We start from the raw sequence: 26,274 nt of genomic DNA, 5'->3' as shown, positions 1-26,274 counted from the left end.
TCACACCGCGACACATTAACGGAAAAAGAGATACCACCTGGAGTACTTATTAGCTTAACAAGCACTTGAGTGGGAGACTTAGAAGATTCAACGTTTCTTACTCACTGAGTGGTTTAACTCCAGAGCCTAATGCGTCAATTACTCAAGGCACTGCCGCATGCCTGCCACTAGGGGGTACTGTTGTTTTTTTGCTCCAATCTCTGGCAGTTTCCATTCTGACCTTACCAGACTCCACAGAAGAGAGAAAAGGAGGCTTTATTCTTCCTCAGCAGGTTTATTCCTCTTATGCTCCTAGAATCAGTGGAACAATTCATGATAAAACAAATGGCTAGCAGATGAAATAGGCTTGTTAAAATGTTTTCAAATATCTCCCCAAGGTGGATCATAAAAGCTTCTTGATATCATCAGTGGTCTGTTTCATTAGGGTCTGGGGACGTTAAAGTTTTTGAGGTGCTGTCAAGGGAAGTGAAGACTAATGGGGAATAGAGAGTGTGTCATAGCAGGAGATAGGGAGAGGACTGAGCCCTTGTGGACCCTTCCCCAGTCTGGCAGAAATCTGCTTTCCTCTTCCATGGATTCAGTAGTGGCTCAGACATCCATTTGCTAAAGCATGTCTGCTATACCAGTTTTGAAGCTTTATCAGAAATACAAGTTTTGAGGTCACATGAATTTGGAAAATTCTGATTTGAAAAAAGTTTTAAGAAATGTTACTTGGTGTACAACTTTTATTTTATTTTAATTTTTATTTTGTTATATTAGTCACCATACAGTACACCCCCAGTTGTTGATGCAATGTTCCATGATTCATTATTTGCATGTAACACCCAGTGCACCGTGCTATACGTGCCTTCCTTAATACCCATCACCTGCCCATCCCAATCCCCCGCCCCGCTCCCCTCTGAAGCCCTCAGTTTGTTTCCCAGAGTCCACAGTGTCTCATGGTGGTGTACAACTTTTAGAACACTTGATTTACAATGCACTGTGCAGTATGATTTGTGAATCTAAGGCCAAGCATTTGCTAAGGGAAGACACCGTAACAGTGGTTCTCAATGGAGGAGGGCTGATTTTGCCTCCTGGGGGTATTTGGCAATATCTGGGGACATTTTTGAATGTCATGACTAGGGAAGAGTGTTACTGGCATCAGGTGGGTAGACACCAAGGATACTGCTGAGTGTCCTACCCTCTCTACCAACAAAGAATGATCACGCCCTAAACCCGAATAATTCAAAGGCTGAGAAACCCTTCTGTATTATATGTAGCTTCTTACACTTATTTAAATATAAAAGTAGGGGCATCTGAGGGGTTCAGTCGGTTAAGCCTCTGCCTTTGGCTCAGGTCATGATCCTGGGGTCCTGGGATTGTTCAGAGTTGGGCTCTCTGCTCAACGGGGAGCCTGCTTCTCTCTCTGCTGATCCCCCTGCTTGTGCGCTCCCTTCCTCTCTCTCCGTCAAATAAATAAACAAAATCTTAAAAAAAAATGAACGTAAAAGTAATTATTTTTTTCTTGAGCTATTTTGTAGGACCATAGTAGAAAATACCTGGGGAAACTCTGCCCTCAGTGTATCCACAGTGTTTTAATTATGTTTCAATTGCCGAGTGGTGTGGTTTTCCCCCAATGCTCCTTCTCTTTGATCTCCACTTGTCATTGTAGTGATTCTGTGATTCTCCTGAATTGGTTTGACTGTGCACTGTTTTCTTTTTCCTTCTCCTTCTATAGACCCTGTCTCTCTTTTTTGGTTCTTCCCCTTCCTTCTGCTCCCTGAGTAGTAGCATGTCTTATGGATAGGGTGTTGGTTGATATATCCGCTAGTTGGAGTAATTCTGAGAAGCGCTCTGCAGTGTCCCCCAGATTTCCACTTTGGGACTGAGTTCTAATTGCCACAGTGGTATCTTGCAAGAAGTACCTTTTACTAATTACCTCCCTTTCTTCTCTCCCTTTTCTACCCCCCAGCAGTGCTTTGTAGGAGCACTTCTCAAAACAGAAAACAAAACAAAAACAAAACCCCACCAAAAAAACAAAAAAACAAAACAAAAAAACAGCTAAAACCCCAACCCAAGACCCCAACCCCCCCAAAAAAGTCTACTTGCAATTGATTTCCTGTCTCAGAATCTGCTTTCAGGGGAATGCAAATGAAGACCTTGAAGGTGGAATTGTACAATGAATACTTTTTTTTTTTTTTTAAGATTTCATTTTTCAGTAATCTCCACACCCAGCGTGGGGCTTGAACTCAAAACCCCGAGATCAAGACTTACATGCTCCACTGACTGAGCCAGGCAGCCTCCCGCGCAATGAGTACTTAAGAGTAGTCCATAACATTTGGAAATCATGCAACTGGAGTTGAACAACAACAAAAAATCTTTCAGGAATTAAGGGTCATTTTCTCTGTGGCAAAATTTCTTCCACACCAATCGCTAATGGTTTTAATAGAAGATGTGGGAGATTTGTCTCTGGAGGCCCATTAATTTATGAGGGGAGGTAGGGGTTGGTCTCTATTATTCAAGTTCTTTGGATAAAGAAAGAAATACAGCATTAAAACTAGAAAATATTCAATAATGGAATGTTTAGTTATGAAATTACTCTCAACTCAAAAATCCTTTCCCAATTAACATTTATGTCTCTCCTATTAATGCCCTAGCAGCAAGTGTCAGAATATTTGGCCAAACCATGTGAATCAAACCATAGCTCAGCTTCCATAGAAAATCTGAAACCTTGCCCCCAAAATGCAACGTTCCTGCCAACTATGAAAGTGATGTTGAGAACTGCTAGAATCAATGCAAACCTGTGGGGAACGAGGATCTGGCAGAATTAGCCAAGACAATAACAGAAGAGGAGACAATGGACAGAGGATGATGACCAGGGTAGGAACTTCCCAACAGCGATCTCCACATCAGAGGATTAGGGGAAGAACTTGGGAAAATTGGTGAATGCTCCTCAATATGTTTGCAAAACATGCTGTTTTTGACCATTCTGTGAAAGTCAAGCATGAGGAGATGGACGTAAGATTGTGTTAGGCCATATGTGTGTGTGTGTGTGTGTGTGTGTGTGTGTGTGTATTTGTTGTTTTGTTTTGTTTTCCTTTTTTTGTGTGGGGGGAGGGGTGGAAATTCCACCCCAGAATGTTCCATTTATATTCTGAGTGACAGAACTGCATTTAGATCTTTTTTTTCTCACAGTGTTTAATCTCAAAGTCTGACGTACAACACCCTTTAAGAGAATCATGAAAACATCCGCTTAGTTTAGAAGATTGAAATAGGAAGGAGGCTTATCCCTTGCCTTACACAGAGTCTCCTTTGGTTGAAAATCACTTAAACATCGAACTGAGAACATTTGCTGCCTTTCTTGATTTACAGATGTTTTCTTAGAACTGTACTTCCAAACAGTTCCAGCTGGCTATCGCTAAGGCCTGTGCAAATTGATAAGACGCATCTGGCTTCAAGACATGGACCAAATAGAGGGGCAGGCTCTTCGTGTCCCCAGAGAATCTGGTTGGGGTTGGAGCTAAGTCTCGGAACCACTTGCTCTATTTATGAGTGCCAAGTTAATCCCCAGCAGGGAGAGGCAGGGAGGGAGCCGGCTGCTGGTCTCTTCCTGCTGTTGAAAATTCACCGGGCACTCAGTGGAAATTTTCTTCCTTTCTTCCCAAACATGAAGGTAAGATAATAATTTCATTACTTTTGTAAACGAAGGAATCTCAAAAAGGAGTGAGGCTTAACCAAAATGACTCAAATGAGGAGAAGACATGGGATAATAGGAAAGAGAAAGATGTGGGGGTAACTTTTAAAAAAATCCTTATTTAAATATATTTAACAATTCAAACAAAGTGAATTCCCTTTTCTTGTTTTGCAGTAAAATTACTGGTTCAGAGGTCTGGGAATCAGAGATTGGACACAATGTTTATGAAAGTCCTGAGAAAGCCATTAAGAAACACAACAGTACCATTGTTATTTCTTAGGGAAAAATTCCTTCCAGTGTATTTTGCTTGTTTATTTGTTTGATTTGGGGCCATGCCATGAAACCCCATGATTTGACGCATCTAAGAGCTTTATAGAAGGGAGTTTGGAGACTTGGAATTCTAGAATTTGGAATCCTGGATGAAAGAAAGGGTCATGAATGTGAGAGTGGAAGATACAGATGGATGGAATGCAATTAAAAGTTTAGCAAGTACACGTGTTGGTCCAGTGCAACGTAGCCAAATGTTAGAAAAATTACAGTTCAACCAAAGATAGGAACAAAGACGGCAACTTGAACTTATTTTTGCATCATTTATCATTAATTTGTGATCATTCTATCTTGTCCATTTGTTAAGACTCTTTTGGGGGCCACCTGGGTGACTCAGTTGGTTAAGAGTCTGCCTTGGACTCAGGTCATAATCCCAGGGTGCTGGGATCAAGCCCTGCGTTGCGTGAGGAGCCTGCTTCTCCTTCTCCCACTCCCCCTGCTGTGCGCGCTCTCTCCATCAAATAACTAAAATAAAATCTTAAAAAAAAATACTCTTCTTGAAGGCGGGAAATGATACCTACTTCATTTTCAGGGACCCAGCTAGCAAATTTCAAGGAATCTCTTGGTTAATAGATTCAGCTTGTATCGCTCATGAACAAACTGCCTTGTAATAAGCAGATCTTCATAGGTTATAATAAGGAGTACGTATATGGGGAAGGTGTTGGCAAAGGCAGTCCTGATGACAAAAAAGTGTATTCCCTAAAACTTGGTTGAAATTCTTTTAAAACACATGCAATAGAATGTTAAGAATGAATTTTTTCATGATGTCTGTTTTGGCTGAGAGTCGAAGGCCAAGAACAATAAGTGTTCAGTATCCTCACATTTTAGAGTGAGATGCTGGACAGGCAATGCAATATTACAAAAAGGGCAGCTCAGGGGCACCTGGGTGGCTCAGTTGGTTAAGCAGCCAAGTCTTGATTTTGGCTCAGGTCATAATCTCAGGGCCTGGGATCGAGCCTTCATCGGGCTCCATGCTTAGGGCGGAGTGTGCTTGTCCCTCTCTCTGGCCCTCCCCCAGCTCACATGCTCTCTCTCTTTCTCTCAAAAAAAAAAAAAAAAAAAAGGTAGCTCTAAGTCTGTCTGGTGACCGTTTGACTATCTGCATCCTCGAGTATGCCAGATCATGCCCCTTAGAGGATGGGGGATGTAGGGAATGATATGGGAAACAAAGGCAAAAGAAAAAATTTAATCTCCTTACTGCCTACAAATCACTGACAAGTCCTTGAAACAGGTAAGGTGACCTTCCTCTGGGAGCTCAGCTGCCTCAGTGTTGACGCTTTGCCAAGGACAAAGGGCAATCCTAGCTTAACATTATCCCAACCCCCCAGGATCCTGTAAGTCTATTTTAACATATAAAAATTCCTTTGGGAACTTCCTTTATCTCTACTCCCCCCGCACCCCCAAAATATATATGTTAGAAATCGTCCTCCCACTGATATGCATCTGAAGGGTCTCAGACTAAGGTATTATTAAACAGTAATAAATGACCTTTTCCTAACAATAGCTAGCCCCCTCAAGGTCCTGGAAACCTTACTTCCAAAATTCCTTAGATACATTACATATCCCTATCCCTTTCCCAACTTGAAAGTATATAATCAGTCACCTGTCACACCCCCAGCACAGCTCCTTCTGCCCATGGGTCTTGTCCCCATGCTTTAATAAAACCACCTTTTTGCCCTGAAGACATCTCAAGAATTCTTTCTTGACCGTTTGCTCTGAACCCCAACATTTCCACATCAGGGAATGATACTCTAGTCATGTCTGGGAAAATCTAAAGGCACAGGCTGCTTCACTGGCTGGCCTTTAGCAGAGTAAATCAACACGGCAGTATTGGTTACATCCCGGACATTCAGAGTTGGACAGCGTGAGGGTGTGTGCAGGTCTCCCATGGACCCAGTGTGGACCTTGAAAGGAGCCAGCCTTGGGTTGTCAGGGATTCTGCCTGAGGAACAGGCCGCAGGATGAAGCAGCCCCAACAGGGAACACCTGTATGGAAAAGGACTCCCAGGAGGCCTGGTGAGAGTCAAGAATGATGAACAAAGAGGTGAATCATTTGTGCCAGAGGGCAGTCGTTGTAGATCTCCAGTGAGGGGCCATCCAAGGAACCACACAAGCACAGCAGGAGATAAAGAACTGGCATTCAAACATCCTGGTTTACCTTCTTGGACTCAGCTGCATCAGTCAACAAGACCCTTTTTGGCTCTTGCCCCTCTCCTTCCTGCTGCTGTGACTTTGAAGAAGACAGAGGCAGCTTGGAGAGGTGGGGAAGGAAAGCAGAAGAACGAGGAGAAGGAATTCTGAGGCAGACACCACCCTACCCCTGCTAGGAGCCTCCGGGACCAGGGAGTAGGAGAGAAATTTAAAATTGGATACTGAATTGAAATTTGACTATTTAGATTGTTTCAGAATTTTTGTTTTCTGAAAACGTGACTCTTTGTTAGTGCCTGGGAGTGACTAAAAAAGTTATAAGACAGGCTTTCCCAGAGGGAGGAAAAATGAGTTAACGTAGCACCGAGTAAAGACATTATTGAAAAAAGGAAAATAAGAAAACCTTGTAGTTTTTTAAAAAAAGAAAACCCTTTAAAGGGTGTTGCTTTAGGTTATGCACTTTATCTACTCGTTGAAAAGTCAGAAAAGTATTCACAGCTTGGCCCACCATTGTTCACTCAGTTCTGGGATGCCCACAGCTCCTAGGGTTTTCCTCGTGCTAATCAGAATAATAAGCTTTGTAGAACAATAAAAGGCAGAAGTAGGCAACTAGGATTTTACAACTGAAAGGAAGATACCTAATAAGACGTAGGTGATCTAGGAAGGGAAGTGGAAGAGTCTGGAAAAAATGTTGGGAAACCACTCCACAACTACACAGAGAGAAAAAACGTTTTGTGGAGGTCAGGGAGAAGAGAAAGAATCTAGGCCTGTTAAAATGCGGGATAAGATGGTTTTAAGGACTTTTAGAGTGGGTTATGAATTGAATACATTTGATACTCTCAGAGGGTCTCCAGTGAAGATTTGAATTATATTCAAGGACACCTTCAATAGTCGAAGTATTTTTCCATAAAAGTAAAAATAAGATAATTGAAATCACTTAAAATTTCATACCAGAAATAGATCCTTAGTCTTTATTATATTTCTTTCTAGATTTGTTTTTAATACATGTTTGATTTTTCAAACAAAACGTAACCCCATTTTACATACAATTTTGTGACCTGCCAGATCTTCAATATTTAGGTTGGTGCTATTACGTGAAGATGATTACAGAAGGCCTGGGAGGTGTTTTAAACCTGCGCCAGCCTCAGAACTAGGGGTCACGGTGAGCATGACCGGCCCTGTGGCGGGCTGTGCTTCAACTTTGGTTGACTCTTCATTTACGAAGCTTATTTCCCCTCTAACTCCTTATTCTTGGCTGGTCTTTCTTCTAGGCTTCCTCCTGTCTGGGTGTCCTTATGAGTGTTGAAGTTAGAGTGAAGGAGAGTGGAGAAAGGAATCAAAAGATCCCTAAAGAAATGCTCTAATGAGTTAAATTTTCTGTTTGTTTGGCCACGACATTCCCCAGCCCCTAGTTGTCTTTACAGAAATGAATAGTAGGAGGTGAGCTCAACAGAACTGTATTAAACTTTTATTTAGAATGGAAATTAAAAGGACAAGCAGAGTCATTGAGCCTGGTCCATGGTTCTTTCCTTTTTTATATTCCCAACTCACAAATCTTGACTTGTACAAATGTATTCACTTTCAAATCATTAAAGAAATGCAAACTAAAGTAATGCTTTATTCCCCATCCCCAGGTAATAGCTTTATTCATCTTGGTGGGATTTACAGGAGAGTTCCAAGTTTTTTCAAGGTGAGAATTTTTTTGGGGATTGTGTTGGAAATCATTAAAAATTGTTTTCTTCTATTTTTAGGAATTCTTTAGTACATGGCCTGATTTTTACATTGCAGTCTGAACATCTTTGTCCATTCAATACTTTATCTTTCCACATTTTGAGAAAAGGCAATGAGAGCAAAAGCTTGTTTTATTCTTATTCTTATTTTACTTTATTTTTTTCCCTGTAAGGAAGAAACCTGAAGACTAAAGATACCTCAAGTTTTTCTTCTTGTCCCAGTATCGTGATTTTACCTATAATTCAGGGAATTGCACCAACCTTAGAATTGACACAACTTAGAGCAGAATTTGATCTTTAAATGTAGTCATTGCAAAGCATTCTTTGGATTTTAAAGGTTGAGAAGTTTTTTTTTCTTTCTTTCCTTAACTGAAATGTTACATTAGTTTAAGGAATACAACATAGTGATTTGACAAGTCTATACGTTATGCTACGCCTCACTGCAAGAGTAGCTCCCATCTGGTTGAGAGTTATTTTTGTTTGTTTGTTTTGTTTTTTAAGAAATTAGGTTTATTGACTCTTGAGACCTGGAAAAAAGCCAACCTCATTTACCCATGGCCTTGTTTTGCTCTCACTGTCAGTTGATGGGATAGGACCAGGTCAGTTCACTTTATCGGGCTACCAGAATATATATCAGGAGCTGTGCTAGTGATGGGAACACAAAGAGGACCAACGCGGTACTGAGAGTCCACTGGGGGATTCAGATCTTGAAATAGTCGATTTCAATATGGATGTGCCAAGGTCTATGGGAGAGGCCCGCACGCCCTACTGTGGGAGCGCGGAGGAGAGTAGGCCAAGCTAGCTTCCCTTCCTCAGCCTTGGTGTTTGGGGAAAGCCTCTGCTTGTCCCTGGGACGCAACATAGAAAAATGGCAAGTTTCAATTTTTAAGGGTCATGAACATGGAGGCCTTTGGATCATGGGGGCCATGTCAAGATGACAGATTAGCAAGGTTGGTTCCATAAAAGCATGTGAGGCACACACACTACAGAGGGGACACCTTTCTTTCAGGGTCACCTCATAGGCTTAAGATGAGCACAAATCATCTTGACTCCAGGTGTCTCCAAGGCTAGGAATGTGCTTGAAACCCAGAAAGCAGGAGTCTGAGTTCCTCTACCCCTTGTAAAATGTGCTTTTGGGCGAGGCCTCTCTTAGGACTAAGCCCTATGATCTTCTCGACCAAGCTGGAGTTAAGCATCACATGAGAACTAACTCTCCATTTTTTATGTATTTTAGTGGAGTGGAGTTGCTTAAGCTCAAAGTGACCCTTCTTGAGCCTCAATGAACAGGAGGAACATCTAAAAATAAATTTCTGTCTCTTTAGTTTTGGCCAATTTTTAGTTTCTCACTTCTCCTAGGGTCTTTTTAGAGCTTTTTGTCTTGTAATGAAGAGTTTCTGCATAACTCTTCAATTCATTATTCAGAATCCTTTCAAAGGCCAGAATACCTTCCTCCTATATGTTCTCACTTACCCTCCCCAAAGGGAATGCTCCCTTATCTATATTTCCACATTATACTGTACACATTTCTGTTATGAAATTGATCAAATGGGATATATTGTAGTATGGATCATGTTTGTATGATCGTATTATGATTATTTGTTTATACATCTGCCTCTTTGTCCTCTTCTCTATCCATAATCAGTGACCTCTCTCTTGTTGTGTCTACAAAGTGTCTGGTACATTATAGATGCTTAATAAACGTTAATCTCTAGGAAAGTTGGTCCCTTCCACATATATTTTTATATATCTTGGGTTGCTTTTGGTGCCTCTTAAAAGATTGTGAAGCAATTTTTTTTTTTACTATTTTTGACTATACTTTGTGTTCCCCCCTCTTTATCTTTCTACCTGATTTATTACAATTTGACAGAGCCTCCTCTCCAGTCAATTGCCAGTGGGATTCCTATGCCTCATGGTCAGAATGCAATGGCTGTACCAAGACTCAGGTAGGACCATACAAAAACTTTGTGTTTATTGTTTATTTATTGTATATATTGTTTATATCAAAATAGCTGACGTATGGAAAAATGACGTTAGCTTTTGACATGTTATTTTTTGCATTTCCTAATATAATAAGTAATTTTAGAGGGAGTAAAGTATAGCTTTAATAATTAATAATGTAATAAAGCAATTTCTGCATTCTTATTTTTCTTGTAGGACTTTTCTAAATCTTACATTTGAGCCTAGAACTATACATAGGATAAAGCAATTCACTAACTCTATTAGAGAAATAGAAGAGCATGAAATGAAGTTAGTATGCAGTTCAAAATCTGTTTCATACTTACTGGGCTCAACTTTTCTTCTTATTTAAAACAACCACTAACAAGTACAAAAAGGCTGCTTTGTTTTACGTAAGGAGTGAATGACCACGAAGAGTGAAATATTTTGCACCTTTTTAAAAAAAAATTTTACTTTTAGTAATGTCTACACCCAACGTAGGCCTCGAACCCACAACCCAGAGATGAAGAGTCACATGCTCTACTGACTGAGCCAGCCAGGAGCCCCTGCATTTTTAAATTTTTTAAAGTTTAATTTCTAAGTAATACAAATAAAATGTTGGACTTGACGTGGAGATAATAGAGTACTTCTAAAACTGTCTGTTTTTCCCCCTTATTATAAGCTAGTCATTGGAGAAAACATGGGAAAGTCTACATAAAGAAAATGCTATTTATCATTTCACCATTTAAAAGAAATGAATATGCCATCATTTTGGTATTTATTCTTTCAATTTATATTCTCTGTGTGTTTATAATTTTTTAAAATAGAGTTGTTTATAGTTTTATATTCCACTATTAAAAATATTTTTTTGTTAAAAAAATTTTTTTTAAGTAAACTCCATGCCACACGTGGGGTGTGAACTTAAGACCCTAAGGTCAGGAGTCATGTGCTCCACCGACTGACCCAACCAGGTGCCCCTATATCCTGCTGTTTTTTTTTTTTTCAAGTAGGCTCCGCACTCAGCATGGAGCCCAACATGGGGCTTGAACTCATGACTGTGAGATCAACACCTGAGCTGAGATCAAGAGCTGGGTGCTTAACCAACTGAGCCTCCAAGGTGCCCCTGTACTATTTTAAAATTATATTTCCAGCATGAATTTTAACAGCTGTATTATTATCCATTATATGAGTATGCCAGTCTTATTTATCCACTTTTCTATTGTTTGAGATTTAAGATATGTACATTTTTGTTATTATAACTAAAACTTCAGTGAACATTTTTGTACATAGAAATCTGTCCTCTGTTCCGATAATTTTCTTAGGATAAATTCCAAAAATATAATGCTTGTTTTGAAGGTTCTAAACATTCGAATGATTAAATATGTTTTTATTGAAATATAATTAACACATGACATTATATTAGTTCCAGGTATACAACATGATTCTATATTTGCAAAATATTTTAAAGGTGGTTCAGCTTGAATAAAAATGTGTATTTAAAAATCACTTTTTAATTATTAAAATAACAGAACCGTATTACAGAAGATAATTTCTGTTTTGAAGCATCATCATAATCATCATTTTCATCAAGCGTTTAGTACCTACATGAGTGGTATTTACAAAACAAGTTACACAAATGCAGAATTTGGCTCTGGGCAAATAGACGACCACTCTGATTACAGGCAAACGGGTACATGAATAACAAGGCAAACGTCAAACACCAACTACAGAAAATATTTTTCTAATTTAACAACAAGTCAAGAAAGAAGGCGAAAAAGAAAGAGATGGGAGGTATTTTTCATATTAGTGATTTTTTTCTTTGCATGAAGGTCATCATGCAATGATTACATCCCTAGATAATCACGACAAAATTTTCATCCAGAAAGAGACAAGTGAAAATGAAAATAGGGTTCTAAGATCAGAATTTGTCAGGTGAGAATGAGACTGCAGTGGGCGGCCATCAAGGTCACGCTCACATCCAGAGAGAGGGAACTATTCTTTAGACAAACAACACAATCTGTACTTTGGAACTTCAGAAAAGGACAACTTAATAAGACACATATGAGAGGTGTCTTCATCAATTAAACACAGAGACTAAAAGCTTATCAAGGAACTGTACTGAGTTCCATTCCCCACTCCTGTTCCTCTGCGGTTCCTCTGCGTAGACGCAATGGAAGCTGCCGGTGTCAGGCCCAGGCTCACGGAGCAAGCGACATCACTGTGACCCTTTGTCTGAAAGAATCCCCACTTCTAACTCAACAGGATGGATGAGGAGATTTGACCTTGGTTTGTGATGAGGGATAGAAGCAGAAAGGTGTTCACATTTTGCCCAGAAGGCTGACCTACAGCCTGTGTAGTTCCCATAAGGATCTAATATGTGAGGTCTCATGACTGCCTGTTCATCTCACTGCGAGTTAATATTGAGCCCAAAGATAAGCACCAGAGAAATCCTGAAAAAGTAGTTTTATGAGTAGAAATTCGAAAAAGACATTTATGATCTGATACTCCCTGCACGTCTCCTCCCCCTTGAGCATTAAGTATGTAACCAGCAGCTTCACAGAGCAAAAGTGCAGCTCTTTCTGCCCATGGGCCCTTGTCCCCGTGCTATAAAAGCACATTTTTGCACCAAAAACATCTCAACAATTCATTCCACTCCTGGCCCCACATCAGTTTGTATATCCTGTCTTCCCTGTTGGTCTTTGCTCAAGGTTTACATTCTCTGGAATGTCAGATTTTGTTTTTGTTTTTGTTTTTTTTTTAATAGGGAAAAGGTGAATACAGGAAGAGGCTTACATGACTCATCTGATTGCTGTTGGGGAGGAAAAGGATTTTGTGGACCTCTTTTTGTTTAAATATTAGATACATGTCTTCGTATTGATTAGGTGAATTTTAGGATGAATTATTTGTTTCTCAAGTGGTTCGATGATTTCCTCTATTTTTCCCATTTTCTCTCGCAGGGATTTGCCTTTGACATATTTCCCTTTTCAGAGGCCAATGATTTTGATTGTCTAGTAGAATTCCATTGCAGAGGTAGCTTCATCTTTGCACTCCCGAGGCTTCGGCGCTGTAAATTTGACTTCTTTATTGACATATAACGCTCTCTAGATTCTAGATTGTCTTCCTGAAGAAGGCTTAACATTCAGCTCAAATCAATTACCACCACTTTTCCAAAGGCTTTTCTCACGTTACTTCTCCTTAACCCTGGTTCCCAGGATCCTTCCCTCCCTCTGTCAAAATTCATTTCACCTTTCTAGTCAGCTCCCGGCACACAGCTTGAGCAAAAACATTAATCATCTGTATTGTAACCGATTTGCTTATGTGTCTGCCCAGCTAACTCTTTCAAGTTACTTTCTTAGAGAATCACTGATTTCTTTTTTTTTTACACTCAAACCTGAGAGTAAATATATAGCTGGGAGTGCTTCATAAATAGTAATCCAAGTGTCACTGGACTCAAGGGCAAGTGGGTCAGTGGGTTTATTGATTTTGAAGGTTTTACATCTGCACACCAGAACAATTTCTTGAACACTGTTTCTTCATTGAATTAATTTCTCTCAGATTTTGTTTCTCAGATAAAGGAAAGGAGATGTCAGAAAGCACTTCCTGTTTTGTGTTTAGACTCGCAGGCGGTCAGTTGCTGTTTACGGGCAATATGGGGGCCATCCTTGTGTTGGAAGTGCATTTGAAACACAGTCGTGTGAACCTACACTAGGATGTCCGACGGAAGAGGGATGTGGAGAGCGGTTCAGGTGTTTCTCAGGTATCTGTTTTCCATAGGCTTGGAAACTCCATGTAGAGCGTAAATTCAAATGCTATTTCATTAACTTGCTCAATAGGTATTTGTTCAATTTTACTGAATTTATATTGGCCTAAAAATTAATTTTATTGACATAGTAATTATACATTCAGCTATCATTATTTCAAATGTAATATCACTATTTCATCTGGTAATAAAGGTGGAGATGCTTCTTGGTTCTTTGAAAAGAAATATGGCTGTTGCCAGACCCAAACAGCTCTCGACATTGCGTTTTTGCTGAAGATGCAGAGTGAGTCTGGTACCTCAAGATTGGGCAAAAACAGTGTTACTGCCCAAATTATTATTATGTTTACAGGTAAAGAAGCTCCGATTAGCTCATCAGGAAGCAATACAGGTCACTCCTATGCACAGGGTGATTGAAACATAATTTCAAGTTTGGGTGCTGAATATTATTCGACCTATTGTTTAGGTAGCATTTGTGCAGTCAGATTAATTCAACAACCTTTAGCAAATATTTATTATTCTTACTATGTTCCAGATATAGTGGTGAGAAGTGTGGACATGTAAATGAAACACATAGCCTCTTCCTTCATGAATATTAAAGTTTACGGGCAGCATAGTACATAAATAATCCCTGTGTTAGAAGTGCTCTTCGACAATACCTGTCAAACTCCTGTTTTCCTTTCAAAACCCAGATCAGATGACTCCTCTTCTAGGAAGCATTCCTTAACTCCTCGACTGATAGAGATAATTAACAAATCACTTCTCCGTGTTCCCTATGTATATCGTACCACCTGTAATCTGGAGTTGGCCTGGTTATCTCTCTTGTGAACTCCTTGAGGATATGGATAATATTCCTTTAATTTTTGCATCTGAAGTAGCTGGTACATAGTAGACTTTCAACATATGTTCATAGCATTGGATTGAGTGAGCCCACAGTGGGGTGCTCGCTATACCATCAGAACCGTTCTGTGCAACGCATACTCTGAGGACATAACCGAAGGACTTGTATTCTAGCCTGTGGTGTAGGGACGGTGTCTGAGAGGAGATAATATTTAATTTGATTTTTGAAGGACAAGTATGTGACAAGGTAGAGAAACCCTTCTAGGCTGAGAGAACTACTTAAGTGCAAGGTCAGTGGAGATGGCAGGAAGCCTGGCCTTTTATTCATGTAGGTGTGATGAGGACATAGGAAGCAGGTAGCACAATGGTCAGAGACGATGCGGGGGAGGTAGGCAAGGGTTGGATCATCTGGTACCCTTCAGTGCCTCCTCGGTGCCTGGGAGGTACAACTATCATAACAATTACATCGTGGGGTCGTAATGGTCTGTGTCTTCATAGTCCTTCCTACTAGACTGTAAAGTATATGGAAAGCCCAGCACACCATTTTTATTTATATTTGTACCCTAACATCTGGAAGAGTGACTTGCGCAGAGTAGGTGCTAAAGACATGTGGAGTTTTAACCTTTTGACCCAGTTTCCATGCTCTCAAAAGCTTACACATCAAATCACCCAAAAAAGCAGGGATTTGGCATCTTGGTTAGTGTTTACAAAAAAATAAACTGAAAGTTGAAGGGCAGGATGTCAATCTATTTTCCCAGTGGTTGGCACCTTTTGATTTTGGGAAGATTCAGACAAACGGCTTGATTTTGGGTGAGAGCCTGGAATCTGAATTCAGGTTTTATTTTCAATTTTGCTTCCAGCTGAGGTCAGAATCAATTTTGTGTGTTAGAATACAAGGGCTAAAATAATCACCAGTCCTTTCCTGGACACCTTGAGATTGATCTCACATTCACAGTAGAATATTAGTGCAGTGTTGGGGGTCAGGGGCAAAAGCTTTTTTTTTTTTTTTTTAATTAATTAATTTATTTTAGAGAGCAAACACAAATGAGGGGAGGGGCAGACGGAGAGGGAGAGAATCTTCAAGCAGACTCCCTGCTGAGCACAGAGCTCCGAACGGTGCTCAAACTCATGACCCTGAGATCACAACCTGAGCTGAAGCCGGGAGTCTAAGCTCAACGGACTGAGCCACCCAGGTGCCTCAGACGCAAACCCATTTTGATCCCAGGTAGTTTTTCCCTTCTTCCCTCTTTTATTTTTTATGGGGTCTTATCTTTGTACAGGCCAGTGCATCAGCAAATCTTTGGTTTGCAATGGGGATTCTGACTGTGAAGAGGACAGTGCTGATGAAGACAGATGCGAGGACTCAGAAAGCAGACCTTCCTGCGACCTTGATAAACCTCCTCCCAACATAGAACTTACTGGAAATGGGTAAGGTACTGGGCAGCTTCCTGTGCATATAGATGGGTTGTAGTTTTTCATTTTGTTTTTATTTTATGGTTGGTAAGTCTAATAACAAGTCATAATAGCTAAGCCTTTGGCTTGGAGCCCTTTGCCAACTCCCTACACATTTAAAACAACTTTTTTTGAAGTTGTATTTATTTAAGTAATTTATACCCCCAGTGTAGGGCTCAAACTCACAACCCTGAGATCAAGAGTCGCACACTCCCCCGACTGAGACAGCCAGATGCCCCAGCACTTTTAATTCATTCCTGTATACCTGAAAATATATGTGGTAAAAGTAGAGTGTCCAACAGTCCCTGGACTATCCTGCTTTTAGCACCAGAAATCCTACATCCAGGGAAACCCCTCAGACCTTGGAAAACCTGGATAGTTGGTCACTTTATGGGAAAGAGGTAGAAGGGGGGGGGACTTGTACAGTGACAGTGATGGGGAACTACTCAAGAGAATGAAGAGATAATAGAACAGAGAAAGAAGAGAGAAAGTGGTGTGTTGGAATATTTAGGCTTGAAAAGTAATTGTCTAAACCAGCTGGAAACTTTGGAAAATTTCCAGTGAAGTTGGGACAACCCGGTGTTTGTCTTTGCAAAAAGAATTCTGAAGAACTTTTGAGGGTAAGATCCAAGTTGAGATTTCAAGGCTTTAAAATAGTCTATTTTAGAGTGATAGTCAGAGGCGGTTTTTCTATAATATTTTAAAATTCATTAACAGAGAAATGGTAAAATTACTCTGAAGAGTATACCATTCAATATTCTAAGAGGCAATTTAGTTGAAATTCATTGTAGAAAGTTCCCTCTCGGGGCACCTGGGTGGCTCAGTCAGTTAAGCATTTGCCTTCGGCTCAGGTTATGATCCCAGGGTCCTGGGATTGAGCCCCACATTGGGCTCCCTGCTCAGCGGGAGAGTCTCTCCCCCCACCCCCGCCCCTGTTTGTGTTCTCTCTCTTTCTTTCTGTCAAATAAATTAAATCTTAAAAAAAAAAAAGTTCCCTCTCCTCAAGAGTAATCTTAATTGTATTGGTTTTATCTGTAGATTCAACTCAAAACCAGCTGTTGCCATAGATACAAAAGGATTGTGTGTTTCCCAAACACGTTCTTGGGTTGAAAGGATGTCCCAGCTATTAGTTTTAGCTATTATCCCCCCAGGGGAGGTTGGATAATGTATGCTCTGTGTTAGGATACTGTTCTCTTTATTTGAGATCTCTCGAAGAGATGCTTAACTATAATACATTTCAAGTTTTTCTAGAATTCCTTTTTCAGCAAGTGCTGTTTCTGGTTTTTAATCATCTTTTCTTCCTTCTTTCCTCCCCCCCCCCCCTTTTTTAAAAACAGTTACAATGAACTCACCGGCCAGTTTAGGAAGAGAGTCATCAACACTAAAAGTTTTGGTGGTCAATGCAGAAAAGTGTTTAGTGGGGATGGAAAAGATTTCTATAGACTGAGTGGAAATATCCTTTCCTATACATTCCAGGTACTTAATTTCATTGATTTAATTTATTTTTAATCTGTGAATTATTGCCAGAGATCCTTACTTATATGATATTGATTTTTTGGTATTTGTTGAGAATTTATTTGTGGCTTAATATTTGGTCAGTTCTTACAAATGTTTTATATGGGCTTAAAAGCGATACATATTCTTTAACTCTGGGGTACAGGGCTATGATACTTTTAATTTGTCTCATTTAAGCTAAGCTATTCTTTGGTCTCATTTTTGAGTCCATGGACCATATGGGCCCCAAACTGGATGGTCTGTCCCTGCATGGGTGTCAAAACTCAAGGCCCTGGTTGTGACTGGGCATGAAAATCTCTACCGCTGCCGCAGTGTCAGCTCACTTAAACATGCTTTTATTTTTAAATTGTGAAGTATTTCATGTATACAAAGGAGTGTGACTAATAAAAACATACAGTTTGAAGAAAACTAATAAAACAAATACTCATATATGCCCACCACCCGCCTTAAGAAACAGAATATTGCCAAGGACTGACTTAAAGGCTCTCATCGACCCCTCTCTGGCCACATCCTCCTCACCCCCACTCCCTAGACAACCACTACCTTCTGTTTTGTATTAATCACTTCTTTGTCTTTCTGTGTACATTTATCTCATATGTCTTTGTCCCTAAGTAAAAATTTGTGATTCAGTTTTGCCTGTTTTTTGGCCACTTATATAAATAAATCCTATAGTATATATCCTATGACTTTTCTTTTTCACTTAAAATTATGGTTTTGAAATTTATTCATGCTGATGTAGATGACATTTTTATTGCTGGTTCCAATTTTTTCTTATGAAAATGTCTTGCACATTCTTGTGCATGGGTTCCATGCAAACGGGCTGGAGTTTCTCTAGGGCACGCACCTGGCACTTGAATTGCTGCCTTGCGGGTAATGTGTAGGTTACACTCTACTCAGTGAAGTTTCCAAAATGGATGTGCTATCAATTTATACCTGATCAGCAGTGTTTAAGGGGAGGGCCTGTGCTCCCTATCTTTGCCAACGTCTGCATTGCCAGAGTTTTCCATTTTGCTTAGGGTCTCAGGGTCTCAGTTTCAGACTTCTGCTTCTTGTAAGCTGTTCCTGTCATACACACCTAAACTCATTCTGTTCCAGGATTTCCACACAAAATCCACTCACACAGTAACAATTATGGCTCTAGGGGAAGAATCCTGAACATCTGAAGTGAATATAGAGGAGAGATTTTCTGTTGCAGTCATGCCAACACATTCAACAAACACGGTTGACATCCACTGTCATAAAACATCTGTCCTAGAACCTCAACGAATCAAAGTTTCTGTTCTCATCCCATTTCAGCCTCTTGTTCTCTTCTTCCAAGACCTCCTCTTTGACTTCTTTCCTCCCTTCTTCCCAGAATTCTGAAAACTTCCAGTTCAGTGCTTCTCACCTATTATTGCCAAATTTGTAAGCCAACTATTAGGATGTTAAGACAGAAGGGCTTTTTGTTTACCAAACTTAACCCTCTTCAGAATGCAGTTTTGATTATAAATACCAAACAGCATCCTCCTCTGACTTACAATAGAATAAGTCACATTTAAGAGCTACTGTATCGTGGGGGCACCTGGTGGCTCAGTCGGTTGAGCATCTGACTCTTGATTTTGGGTCAGGTCATGATCTCATGGGTCATGAGATTGAGTCCTGCATTGGGCTCTGTGCTCAGAAAGGAGTCTGCTTGAGATTCTGCCTGTCTGTCTCTCTCTGCCCCTCCCTTGCTCTCTCTCAAATAAATAAATAAATAAATAAATAAATAAATAAATAAATCTTTAAAAAATGATTATATCATGGAAATGGAAAGTGAAATTGATCTGAAAAATAATGGTAGCTGCCAATTTTTGAATCTTTCCTGTGGCATCTGTACTGTTTTAGGCAGTTTGTGTAGGTTTAATCCTTACAATATCTTTAGGAGCTAAGTAATATTTTGCTATTTTATATATGTAGAGATTGAGGCTCAGAGGACTTCAGCTGACTTGCCCTAAATCACCAAATTAATAAGTAGTAGTGCTTGGATCCAATCTGTCAGATTTCACAGCCCTTTCTTTTTCTAGCATATTTTACTCTCCCAATATCTTGTATTTAATTGCTTTCTCAACTCTAAATTCTACATGGTGAATAATATGTACTGTAATGTAACCATTGGCCTGAAGGGAGAATGTAACATAGACATATGTGGGAATATTTTTTTTCTCTTCTTCTTAGGAGGTTGTGTTGATAATTCTTTTATAATTATAAGAGAGATCATTGCATGTATATATTTTTGGGTCAAATTTAGAGAGTTACAGAGCAGAGACAATCACGAGAGAATTTCTGATATCGTTGGAAGACAGACATTCTGGAAGTCTGCAGCTCCTGAAGAAGAGAAATAATTTAATAACAGCATAATCCTGACGTTCATTCCCTCAGCATGGCTTGGATTTTGCGTTGACATCTGAAATGCCTTTCCAGTCCCTGAATTTGAAGGTGTTTGTCAGAGGTAGAAGAAAATTATAACCTGTTACTGAGTGAAGAATGGAGATGTTTTGAGGATCCAGCCTGAGGGAAGTGAGGTGAAAGCAATAGGCAGTGAGTCAGTCCCTGAAGAGCTGACCCAGTGTGGAGACTGGGATGGTAAATGCTCGTGGCAGCTCAGGTAGACCTGAGGCCACCGGGTATTCAGCTACCTCTGAGTGGAAGAGGTATTTATGTGGCTTATTGCCACATATATATTAGTAAAAACACAAAACGGAATCAGTCAGTCCATCTTATAATCTCTGTTTCAGTTATCAGTGTTGTAGTTTATTTAGGGCAAGCCTGGTTTCTTGTTGACTAAGCCACTATCTTTGATGCCATGCACTTTCTCTGTTTGCTCAGATTTTTCATACCACAAGGAAGCCTTGGACACATAAACACATTCCTCCTCCAAGGCTGCTTTGGGAAGGTACCGCTTTGCTAGTTCAGCCTGGAGGCTATTGAAGGACTGTTGTGTTCATTGTCAACTTGGAATGAATTGGAGATGGGAATAAAGATGAGGGTGGAGAAAATTAATTACTTCCTGGATCCTCCTGTGTTTGGTCTTGAATGTACTTCATTATATTTTTGAAAAAGAGATCTTATGTGCATATCAAATAACAAGATCATATTCTTTTTAAAAAGACCTATTTATTTATTTTAGAGAAAGAGAGCATGAGTGGGGGGGAGGGTAGAGAATCTCGAGCAGACTCCCTGCTGAGCAGGGAGCCCAGTGCAGGGCTTGATCCTACCCCCCTGAGATCATGACTTGAGCTGAAATCAAGAGTCAGATGCTCAACCGATTGAGCCACCCAGGTGCCCCGGATTTTCTCTTCTTCTTTTCTTTTTTTTCTTTTCTTTTCTTTTTCTTTTCTTTTCTTTTCTTTTCTTTTCACTTTGCTTCTTTTTTAAGATTTTATTTTTTTATTTGACAGAGAGAGAGAGGGAGAGAGAGCACAGCAGGGGGAGGGGCAGGGGGAGAGGGAGAACAGGGAGCCCTATGCAGGGCTCAATCCCAGGACCCTGGGATAATGACCTGAGTCGAAGGCAGACGCTTAACCAACTAAGCTGCCCAGGCACCCCCTTCTTTTTTTTGTAATAACCTGAAAATGTGGGTACTGGCATTTCTATTTTACAGTTGAGGAAACTTGAGACAAAAAATGCTGAAGAATTTACCCACAATCATAGAGATAATAGAGAACAAATATGGAATCTGAACCCAAGAAGTGTGTCCGCAGAGCCCTTGCAGCACACTCTACTTAGGTGGGGTGGGGTTAGAATATATATACGTTTGATAGGAATGAGCCAATAGAGAAAGAAAAATTGAAGCTGTGGGAGAAGGAATAAACAATCAATTTTATAAATCCTTAGAAGTGGTGGGAGGGAATGCAATACAGATGAGACAGAAATTAGCTTTAGGTGGAGGAAGGACACCTGTAGAGGAAAAGAAGTGAAGAAATGTAAATATGCTTGTGGATTTGTTAGCCAGAAGTTTGGGAGATCTCATGTCTGATAATGGGAATGTTTGTAAAGAAAGAGGTTAAGGTTGGGGCGCCTGCATGGCACAGTTGTTAAGCGTTTGCCTTCAGTTCAGGGCGTGATCCCGGGGTTCTGGGATCGAGCCCCACATCAGGCTCCTCCGCTAGGAGCCTGCTTCTTCCTCTCCCACTCCCACTGCTTGTGTTCCCTCTCTCGCTGGCTGTCTCTATCTCTGTCGAATGAATAAATAAAATCTTAAAAAAAAAAAAAATAAAAAATAAAAAAAAAAGAAAAAGAAAGGTTAAGGTCATTTTCTGAGAGTGAGGGAAGTGGTTCTAAGACTGGGGGACTGAGGTGGGTGCAGAACTTTTGAAATAGATACTGTAGAGAATGGCAGAGAAAGAGAATGGAAATATAGGGCTGTTGCACGGCATTGAGGGTCCCTTGAGACTGGAAATCATGACTGGACTTACAGTGGTACTGATCGTTCAGCTGTGTGATTTTTCTATCATTGTGCTAAGCAGCTCAGCTGTGAGCATTGAACCGGGGTTGGAATTCTGCCAGGCAAACATGATGGCAGAGCATATGTAGGCAAGGGAGTTAAGGTCATTGGCGAGAGACTGGTTGAAGTCATGAACCATGAGATCTATCTGAAAAGGAAGGAAGTGAAAAAATGAAGGTGCTGATAGAGAGAGAGAAGGGAAACCAAGTAGAAGAGCTGGTGTCTATTAAGTTGAATAATGGCTCTGGTGATAATAGAATGAGAGTCAAAAGAGTAAGAGGTGGCAGAACATAAGATGTTTGAATTTGTGATTTCAGAGGAAGGATCAGTCTGGGCAATTCTAAGTGGGATGGAGAGAGTATTAATTAAGGGTCATTTCAGAAGATCACAATACCTTGGAAAAGACGACTCTTGCAGCTCCGTGTAGAGTAGGTGAGAGGGAGGACATGCTGAACTAAGGCAGCTAAAGAGGCTTATTTGCATTAATCAAGTATTTGAATTGCAGGTTTGAAGATGAGGGAGAATAGGCTTTTTTTTTTCTTGCATTGAAAGGAAGATATATAACTTCTCTTTCTTAAAAGAGATAAAAAGTAAATTCTGTGTCTATCTGAAACCAAATAGGACCGAAACACTATCTAGTGGTTGCGGAAATCTCGGACGGCACTCTTACTAATGTCCTCTTTGTGGTCAATAATAATACATATATTCTCCATCTCAGTTTGAGCTGAATTTTTGCCTTGGACTTTTAAGCAAATCAATTTCATAATGTAATGAAAATAATGCTCTAACAATAGATATGAATAAATCTATCTTTTCTTGTCTTCTGGCATGTTCTTAGTGTGCATGCATAATTTTGAACATGGGTAGTGATAAAAGTAATACAATATTTTCTGGCATTTTGCTGAAATTTTCTAGTTTTTTCTTTTCTTCTTTTTTTAAAAGTAGGCTCCATGCTGAGCGTGGAGCCCAATGTGGGGCTTGAACTCACAACCCTGAGACTGTGACCTGAACTGAGATCAAGAGTTAGACACTCAACTGACTGAGCCACCCAGGCACCACTGAATTCCTTTCTAGTCTTTTCTGACTGGAGAATAAACTTGTATGGTTGTAATGAACAGGATTATCACATTTATACCCAATTTCTCATTTAACATGAATATTTTTCTTCATAGGCATCATTTAAAATGGCTACATGGTATTCTGTCATTTTCATTCCTTTTAGGTTTGTGTTTAAAGTGTATCATGTCCATCATTTTAATGTTCCCTGTGCTTATTTATACTTTGATTTCAGACACAGATGTGTATGGCTACATGCTAAGAACACAATGCTTGTGGAAGGACAGTTACTGATTTGACTATTTATACAGAGCAGACACTTGTGAGAGGGAGTCATCTTGTACGTCTTGTTTTATTTTCATGGTGTTTGACATTTTTTAGCAAATTAATTGCCTACGATTTAAAAAAAGTCTAGAGATTTTTGTGTCAAGATTTCAGATTTTTCTCTTTTCTTGAGAACAGATAACCTGTCAATGCTAGAGCTTGTAGTTACATATGGTAACTGTATGATGGATTTGAGCGTTGGTGTCCCTTTCCAACACCATGCATGTTCACTTTATCACCCTGCCTTCCATGGGATACCTCCAACATGTATATTACTTGCCAGCCCCCATGGGCATTTTATTTTGACACTTGGTCTAGGATAAAATAAGGGATAAATAAATGTCTTCTTCGTCAGGGTTGGAACTGTCACTTCCTGTTAGCCACATGTGACTATTCTGTTGTCTGCTTCAAAATTCTTTTGGGATGGCCTTTTCTTCTACCCTCTATCATAGGGGGAAAAATTGCATCTCTGTTCCCCTCTATTAGATGAAAAATCAAGAACCAAGGGCTTTTCAGTTCTCTGTTAGCATACTTTTGTTGATTTGCTGACTACTGCTTTAACTGTTGACATTAAAAGAAAGTGGGAGAAGTTTGTACACGGATGTGTTCTATGAATCACTTGAAATTGCCGTTATTGACACCATGTCTCCTTAACAAAGACTAACTGTAGAATGAACTCTATTCCTTGTACTTGTATGGGCCTGGTTGTAATGAGAGCCACTGTCATTTTTTGTCAATGAAGAGCTTTGTCTTTTTGAAGAAAATATCCATGTTAAAGGATCCATGGCAAAAGATTTTTGGTTCTCTCCAAGGCCTTAATTTGGTCACAGCAAAATTTTTCATTTTCTTTGTAGGTGAAAATAAATAATGATTTTAATTATGAATTTTACAACAGTAGCTGGTCTTATGTAAAGCATACCTCGGCTGAACATACGTCATCCAGTAGGAAACGCTCCTTTTTCGGATCTTCATCATCTTCACACACTTCACATACTTCACATAGCAATGAAATCCACACGAAAAAGGTTAGTATGAAATATTAGTTGACTTTTCCATATTTTACTGCTTAGATATTTCTAACATTTACAAAAGTGTATTTACCAAACAGGTCAGCTTTCTTTTTAAAATTTCGGTAATAGTATCTTCTTCGAAGAGACAATGTAATATATGTCTTTAAAAGGTAAGATTGTGTCTTGTTAGTTCTCTTGGATAATATATTTATTTACACTTTTTATTTTCTTTTTTCTTTCTTTTTCTTCTTCTTCTTCTTCTTCTTCTTCTTTTTTTTCTTTTTTTTAAAGTAGGCTCCCTACTGAATGTGGAGCTCAAACTCAGGACCCTGAGATTAAGAGTGCTCTGCTGACTGAGCCAGATACCTCTATACTTTTCATTATTAAAGTATTTGTTCTTATTTGAAAATCTTAAAAAAGCATTACTTTCAAATATACTAGTTAAAATTTTCTTAAATTTCTTTTTTTTATTAAAGATTTTATTTTTATTTATTCGACAGAGATAGAGACAGCCAGCGAGAGAGGGAACACAAGCAGGGGGAGTGGGAGAGGAAGAAGCAGGCTCCCAGCGGAAGAGCCTGATGTGGGGCTCGATCCCATAACGCCGGGATCACGCCCTGAGCCGAAGGCAGACGCTTAACCGCTGTGCCACCCAGGCGCCCCAAATTTTCTTAAATGTCTAATTCATGATTACTGTACATGGTTATATGAATGTTATATACAATTGAAAAAATCCAATTAATATGTGCTTCCTTAACACGAACACTTGGGAGGTGCATAAAACTAAAAGATTTTGGAACACTTTATTACTTTTGAAATACCCAAATTTTTATCTGAGGAGCTTGAAAGCCTTATTTGTAGATACTTTGTTGTTTTGAGATACTAAACTTTTATCTTGGGCAAGCTGAGCAGTTGAGATAGATTGCGCTCGTTGAGGTACCCCTCCCGCCAAAGAGGGTTTCAGGCTGACCATCATTCCACATCTGCATATTTCGTCTCACTCTTGAAGTCAGTAACTTGATTGATAAATCACAGGGAGGTGTGAAGGAAGAGTGGTTTTCTTTGTTTTATGACTAAGAAGCTGACTATGGAGATGGAAGCTGTAGGAACATTTATTGTCTTTATACTGTATTGTTCACAGAAGTGAGGATTTGGTATAAGGTTAGATCTGTCTTGGACATCATTACAAGATGCTTAGGAAGTGTTCAAAGACCTCATTGTGTCCACTACTGGGTACTTACCCAAAGAATACAAACACTAATCCAAAAAGAGAGATGCACCCCTATGCTTATAGCGGCATTGTTTACAATAGCTGAGTTATGGAAGCAGCCCAAGTGTCTATTGATAGACAAATGGATACAGAAGATGTGGCATGTTTATACAATGGGGTATTACTCAGCCAGAAAGAAGAATGAAATCTTGCCATTTGCAACTGGATAGATCCAGAAAGTAGGATATTAAGTGAAGTAAGTCAGTCAGAGAAAGACAAATGCCATATGATTTCACTCATTCATGGAATTTAAGAAAATGAATGAACAACAACAAAAAAGAGACAAACCAAAAAGCAGACTCTTAATTATAGGGAACGAACTGATGATTACCAGAGGGGAGGTGGGTGGGGGGATGGGCGAAATAGGTGATGGGGACGAAGTGCACTTGTTGTGATGAGGATGGGGTGATGTATGGAATTGTTGGATCACTATATTGCACACCTGTAACTAATATAACATTGTATGTTCATGACATTAAAATAGTAAGACCCCTCCTTATGAAATGAGGGACTCCAGTATGGAATATAAATTATATGGTCACCTTACCTATAAGTCCTTGTGTACTCCCTAGGGACACACTATTTTATATACTTATTTGTGAGACTGTTTGGTGGTTAATGAAGCTGATTCTCTTTTTTCTAGTTGAGGAGGGCAAAACTACTTGGTTTTGAAGTTTAAAAGGTTGTATATGCCAGAAATTACCACGTTATCACTCAGATATTATTCCTATTTGGGATTCAAAAATTCCATAGATTGCTTCAAGTGAATGGG

At 39.6% G+C, this 26,274-nt stretch overlaps 1 protein-coding gene across 1 annotated transcript in view; it reads left to right on the top strand.

Moving 5' to 3' along the window:
• The first annotated feature begins 3,563 nt into the window (after window positions 1–3,563).
• Window positions 3,564–26,274, top strand: part of C7 (complement C7) — a 52,636-nt gene continuing 29,925 nt past the window's right edge. Inside the window, exons 1-7 of the mRNA XM_008692593.2 lie at window positions 3,564–3,652; window positions 7,783–7,838; window positions 9,746–9,821; window positions 13,429–13,570; window positions 15,691–15,838; window positions 17,200–17,338; window positions 24,077–24,247. Of these exons, the coding sequence (XP_008690815.2) occupies window positions 3,647–3,652; window positions 7,783–7,838; window positions 9,746–9,821; window positions 13,429–13,570; window positions 15,691–15,838; window positions 17,200–17,338; window positions 24,077–24,247 (738 nt within the window). The 5' untranslated portion in view covers window positions 3,564–3,646. The remainder of the gene's footprint in view (window positions 3,653–7,782; window positions 7,839–9,745; window positions 9,822–13,428; window positions 13,571–15,690; window positions 15,839–17,199; window positions 17,339–24,076; window positions 24,248–26,274) is intronic.

The sequence above is a fragment of the Ursus maritimus genome, unplaced genomic scaffold (assembly GCF_017311325.1).
Source record: "Ursus maritimus isolate PB19 unplaced genomic scaffold, ASM1731132v1 scaffold_15, whole genome shotgun sequence".
Taxonomy (NCBI): domain Eukaryota; kingdom Metazoa; phylum Chordata; class Mammalia; order Carnivora; family Ursidae; genus Ursus; species Ursus maritimus.
This window is presented reverse-complemented; position numbering and strand designations above follow the sequence as displayed.